At 50.6% G+C, this 5,691-nt stretch overlaps 1 protein-coding gene across 1 annotated transcript in view; it reads left to right on the top strand.

Annotated features, from left to right (window-relative positions):
- The window catches only part of LOC104490629 (glutamate receptor ionotropic, kainate 4), a 71,475-nt gene that overhangs the window by 37,042 nt on the left and 28,742 nt on the right, over positions 1-5,691 (top strand). The window contains exon 9 of the mRNA XM_010132940.1: positions 1,022-1,126. Coding sequence (XP_010131242.1) covers positions 1,022-1,126 — 105 coding nt within the window. The remainder of the gene's footprint in view (positions 1-1,021; positions 1,127-5,691) is intronic.

Below are 5,691 nucleotides of genomic sequence, written 5' to 3'. Positions count from 1 at the left end.
TAGATTTGTTTTTTGGTTTTTTTTTTGGGGGGGGGGGGGTTAAGTATGAATGTTTCCAAGTGATTTGAGCTCTGTTTTGAGGGAACTTGAGTTGATATAAGGTCATGCAGTACAATTGCTTAGAGCTCCATGGCAAGATGTGACTTTCCCTGTGAAGAGGGTTGGGTTCCCTTGAACCCAAAAGTGTGGTTGCTGGCACCAATCAAGCCTAGTTGTGGTACAAGAGCAGACTGTGATATGTCATCCTCGTCCAATAGTTGAAGTTTGTCAATGTGGTTCATAGAGCTGAGCTTGACCATGCAGGAGGAGCGTGTCTTACGAGTATGTTTTTGGGGTGAAACAAATGCCACAAGAGGTGGGTTTTTTTCTTTACTCAAAGGAAGGCTCAGCTGACCTGAACCTTGAACCGCTTTGGTGCACGCATGTGAGCCCTGCTTTAAATCTCACCCTTAGAGACAACCAGATCCTTCAGCTTCCCTTGGCCCCGCTAGCAGGAGGCCTGGTAGCTTACCTTTGTTGCTGAGGAGGTGCTCCAGCAGCAAGTTAGCAGGGGTTCATCTGCACAGTGAGGCTAGTGGTTCATCTGCACAGTGAGGCACATCCTGGCTCTGATGCAACATGCTCTCCTGTGAAGCACCAGCCTGATGCTGTGAAACAGCGTGTTTGTGGAGGAATCCCCAGCTAGTGATCCGGTGTGACACAGCGAAGAGCTCATGCCTGCTGCAGAGCAGCACGGTGTCAGCCATGGGATTGAGGGAGGTGTGGGGGATGCAGAGGTGCTTGCTCCAGAGCAGCTGGAGCAAAGAAATCTGGGGAGCCGTGCACCTCACACTGCTGCTTCTCCTGCTGCCCTCACCAGACTCTGAAAGCAGTTAGGATTGGGGCACGAGGATTGCATTGCTGTACCCGCTGGGAGAGCCGATGGCTGGTGCACAGGGCGAGTGGCCACCACCCCTCCTCTGCCGGGGATGGTATGGTGAGCCGCCTTGATGGGCGCTGTAACTCATTCTCTCTTGGACAGGTAGAATTGGAAGGTCTCACCGGCCACATTGAATTCAACAGCAAAGGCCAGCGATCCAACTACGCCCTGAAAATCTTGCAGCACACACGCAGCGGCTTCCGACAGGTAAGAGTGGAAGAAAAGGGAAGTCCCAGAAAAAGAAGTTTCATCTGTCGTCTTTCCCCTGCAGACAGCTCCACACCTGTCCTTTTCTCAGAGACTGCCACCTCTCTTAGACGCTGCCAGAGAACAAAAGCATCTTAACGCCACACCAACAGTGCGTTTTGGCATTAGGAAATCTCTCCTGGCCTGGCAACAGTGAATTTTAGCCTTGGCAAGGATGTTGCCTGCCAGTTCTTGCCTGTCAAGTGACAGCTCAGCTTTGATGCTGCCTTTAGCTGCGTGAACGGGGGATCAGGATGGCATTTTCCCCATAGTAAGATCTGTCGTAGCATCAATGCCCTTTTAATCATTTCCCAAACCCATCGTACTCTGAGCAAAAGTGACAGGTCCAAGCCTATCTGCATTAATAAGAGCAGACACTCAGCTAGAGCAGAGGAAGCAAATGCTGTAAACCTCACTGAGACAGCGATGCTTTTGCTGCATTTAAATGTGGCAGGGAGTTCACGCAGGTCCTCTTGGAGCAGTGCTTCTCCACAGAGAGCTCTGGCTCCAGCTGGATTTGCCCCGAGACAAAAGTCTCAGCTCTTCTCCACAAATGTGCTCTGAAAGGAGAAAACCTTTTCTGACCTGTTGCAACAGCTTGGTAAATAAGCAACTGCTTGTTTCAGAGGTACCAGGAAAGCTGCGCTGGGACTCCCATGGTGATAAATCCCTTGTGGTCACAGTAAGAAGATGCTGGAAGGACAAGGCAGACCCTCGTTGTGTGCAGCAGCCTGCTGAGAGCCTGTGGTGGCTGCAAGCCCTCTGCTGTCAGAAACCCACCGGGGAGGAGTTAGCCTTCACAAAACTGCCCCATATGCCTGCAGCAGCCTTTCTGCCTCCTGCTCGCGGGCAGCCCCCTTTCAGGGGTCCTGTCTGACTAACTGAGAGCAGTGCCTGAAGGGGTGTTACAGCCCCTCGCAGGATGCAAGAGTTTGTTGTGATATGCCCGACTGGGAAGGGCGTCCCCAGGCAGAGCTGAGAAAGCTGGCAGGGTCCTGCCTGCTCCTGCTCACCCCTTTGGGCAGTGCAGAGGGAAGCCAGAGGCCACTCTGCCATGCCATAGATGGTTGTTTTCCTCTTGCCAGTCCTGCTTCTTTTAATAAAAATGACTAAATAAATAATTAGAAGTCATTTAATTAAACCCACCATGAGGGGACAATGTAAGGAACAAACATTCACATCCTGAAGCCAATCTTGTTCCCAAGGGTTATATTAAATGATTTGCTCGGGCTCTTGTTTGAAACTCTTCTATTCCCTCCTTAGTTTTAATCAAGCTGACTCTCTCTGCACATTTTCTTTCTCTCTTTCTTTCTCCCCCCTCTTTCCTTCCATCTATCAAAGCCACAGGGACTTCCAGCTCATCAGCTTTGATAGAAAATGCACTGAATTTTGAAGCTGATCCAGCCAGCACACAAATTAGAGACACTTAGATTTTCTAACTTGCTTTTGGGCAAGGAGAGATGGGGCTTTTTGACATCCAATTTTTAATACATTTATGTAACACACCAGACATGTCTTTTCCTGATTTAGCTTAACTAGTGGAAATTTTTCCCCAGCCATATGAGAGTTGCTCTTTGTTCATAGGACGCGCGATAAAGCACAGACTCATTAATGTGTTGGTGATCCATAGATCTGACAAGGACTGAGTTTGCAAATGTCATCTTTTTATTTTTTCCCTTTCTTTGCCCCGTTTAAAAACATGGCAGCACACCCCTCCCCGTTTCAGCACAGTGATTTCTAGTAAACCAAGAGCTGAAGTGTCACAGCTTAACAGGCGAAGGAAATGAAGAGAGGCCCTGGGGAAGGCAAGTGTGCAGAGCAGAGGCAGGAGAAGCTGCTGTCGGGGCTGGAGACCTGCTGTGGGCCCGCTGTTCCCCAGCTCTGCCTGTGACATATTGCTCTCACCTGATCATAGGTGCGGCCGATTATTCGCTGTTTAGCTAAAGGCTCTGCTGACGTCCTGAGAGAGCGCGCTGGCAGTGATGGGGGTGTCTAATTGGTATGTCGATGAGATACAGACGATTTACCAGCCGATAGCTCTGAGACCCTCCGCAATCCCTACCCCATCAAACCTTTTTAACTTAGAAGTGGCTAATCAATCGTGATGGGACTTGTTCCTCTTTAACTGTTACCCTCAGCAAGAGTTCAGGGACAGATCTGGCCAAGAGCTCAATGTCTTTTGCTCCCCCGGGATCTGGTGGACTCTGTGCGTGCCACCGTCAGGTCCTGCCTGGGTTAGGCGAGGTGTCGATTGTGTTGTTTGAGGGGGATGCTGCACAGCCTCAGGGGCAGGTTGTGTGTGTCTCTCGTGGTTGTACAGGTTGTAAGAGTCGGTGTTCTCCATGTCCCACGCTAACTTCTGTGGAGGAAGCTTTTGCCTCCTTGCCTTGCTGGCATCAGCCTCACAGTAGTGTCCTTCAGAAGTGCTGGCAGGACAGGCAGAGCGAGACTGGCTCTCTTCACAGCGGAGGCAGAGGGCTGAGTGCAGGGAGGCACCAGGAGGTGCAGAGATGATGCCACGAGGGTCTGCAGTGGCACACAGCCCAGGGACATGGAGGGAACTTCATCCAACCATGGACTGTCACCGGTCACCAGGTTGTATAATCCCTTTCACAAAGGTATCAAGCTCCAGCTTGCCAACAACGGTTCTGTTGCCCTTGCTGCCCTTCTGGGAAAGGTATGCCATCATTTAACTTCTCTGATCATTAGAAAACCTCCTATAATTTTCAGCCTGTTTATTTCTGGCTGGTTTATATCTATTTTTGTGCCAACACTATCATTTTAGCTTCTAAAGCTGTTCTAGCTCTTTGCTATGGACCTCCTCCACCTGGTGTATTTATACAGACGGATCACATCCGCTGCTAAAAAATCCCAAGTCCTAAAAACTCTTAAGTCCCAGTTCAGAGCCTTAACAACAGGGTTGACTTATCCACGTCCATGTCAAGCACTTGATTGTTTCCTAACACATTTTGCAGATGAATATGTTTTCTGTTTTTCAGAGGCTCGTTATAGGTAGATAGAGTTGATTAAAATCACCTTGACATCTGTCTTGCAAGAGAGGGAGAGATCTGACCATCCCGACATCCTCTGACACTTCTGAAGCAGCGTGAGGAGTCAGTTAGGGGCTTTCTCATACTGCGAGGGGGGCAGTGGTGAGGTGGAACAAGGCAGGAGGGAGTGGATGTACCCCAGCACATGGGTAGTGTTTGGCTTTGGTGCTGCGTTAAAAGCAAGGTCAATCCCACTGCGCTGTCGGAGGAGGCAGTCAATTAGTCTCAGTATGCCAGCAGGGGAGGGACAAATTGGAGAACAGTGAGAGCTGTTAAAATTAAAGTTAATCTGTCACTAATCTCTGGTTGTGAAATCTAGGAGAAAAAAAAATTAGGCAATGTTTCTGACTGATGGCTTGCTCAGAGAGGCAATTGCTTCAGAGGGTCTGTTTAGCAGTCACAGCAAGAGACAAGCACCTGTGAGTACAGCCGGAATAAATCCATCCCTTTGCACCCATGCAGACTGCGCAGGCCAGTCAAAGCTGTGCTTCGAGGACTCCCTGCCCATGAAGAACAGGGTAAATCTCCCAGTTTGGGACTGTTGTTCCCAGAGACGAGCCCTGCACTACGGTGTCAACGCGATGCCGTGAGCTGGGTGGCAGCTAAGCCACAGCCAGCGGCTGTTGAGAGGTCCTTGCTGTGACAGGTGCTTTTAGCAGAGCATCAGCGATGCTGGGCAAGGGGTTGGGCTGGCAGTTCAGAGGAGTAATCTCTGTTCTGTCAGAGTAAACAAGCCCCTTCCCACCCCGCCGCTGGGGACTCACTGGCTTTGCCTGTGCTGCTGCATGCTGGTGCCTCGACCCCAGCCGGGGAGGAGAGCAGCAGGCTCCTGACTGCCCTTCGCTTGCCCTGCCTGCTCTCTCTCTGCAGAGCCATCGAGTCTGAGCTGTCCTCTTTGCGCTTCCCACTGCTCTGCTCCTTGTGCCTAGAGGTGAGGAGGCTGGGTTTGGGACTCCTCGCAGATGGCCAGTTTTATAATGGCTTATCAGGTGCTTGGGCCAGATTTGCACTGACAGCCGGGAGAAGAAAGGACTCGGCCTTTTCCTCAGTGTCCAGAGCGATTCAGTCTGACAGCATGGCTGCAGTTTCAGGTTGCATTTGGCTCAGACACACGAGCTGGGAAGTGACTCTGAAGTCCTCTAGCCATCAGTTGTGAGGCAAAGCATGACAAGAAAAGCGAGTGAGTGCCTGGAGTCAATCCTGGCGTGGTGTAAATCAGGATGCCTCCCACTCATTGCCATGGTGGTGCACCCGCCTGGCCCATAGCTCTGCATCACCTTCCTCCTACTTCTTGGAACATAATAAGATTATTCTTTGATGGTAGAGAAATTGATTTGTTCCTACCACCCTGACGACTGTGGCACAGCAAAAGGATAACCTGCCTTAGACCAAGAGCGCCCAAAACGGCTCGTGTCAGCACGAGGGAAATGGATTTGCTGTGGTACCATGGCTGTGGAGGAGCCATGAAGACCCGTG

This window comes from Buceros rhinoceros, unplaced genomic scaffold, assembly GCF_000710305.1.
Source record: "Buceros rhinoceros silvestris isolate BGI_N320 unplaced genomic scaffold, ASM71030v1 scaffold17363, whole genome shotgun sequence".
In the NCBI taxonomy this organism is placed as follows: Eukaryota; Metazoa; Chordata; class Aves; order Bucerotiformes; family Bucerotidae; genus Buceros; species Buceros rhinoceros.
Note: the sequence above shows the minus strand (reverse complement) of the source record. Positions and strands in the feature narration are given on the sequence as shown.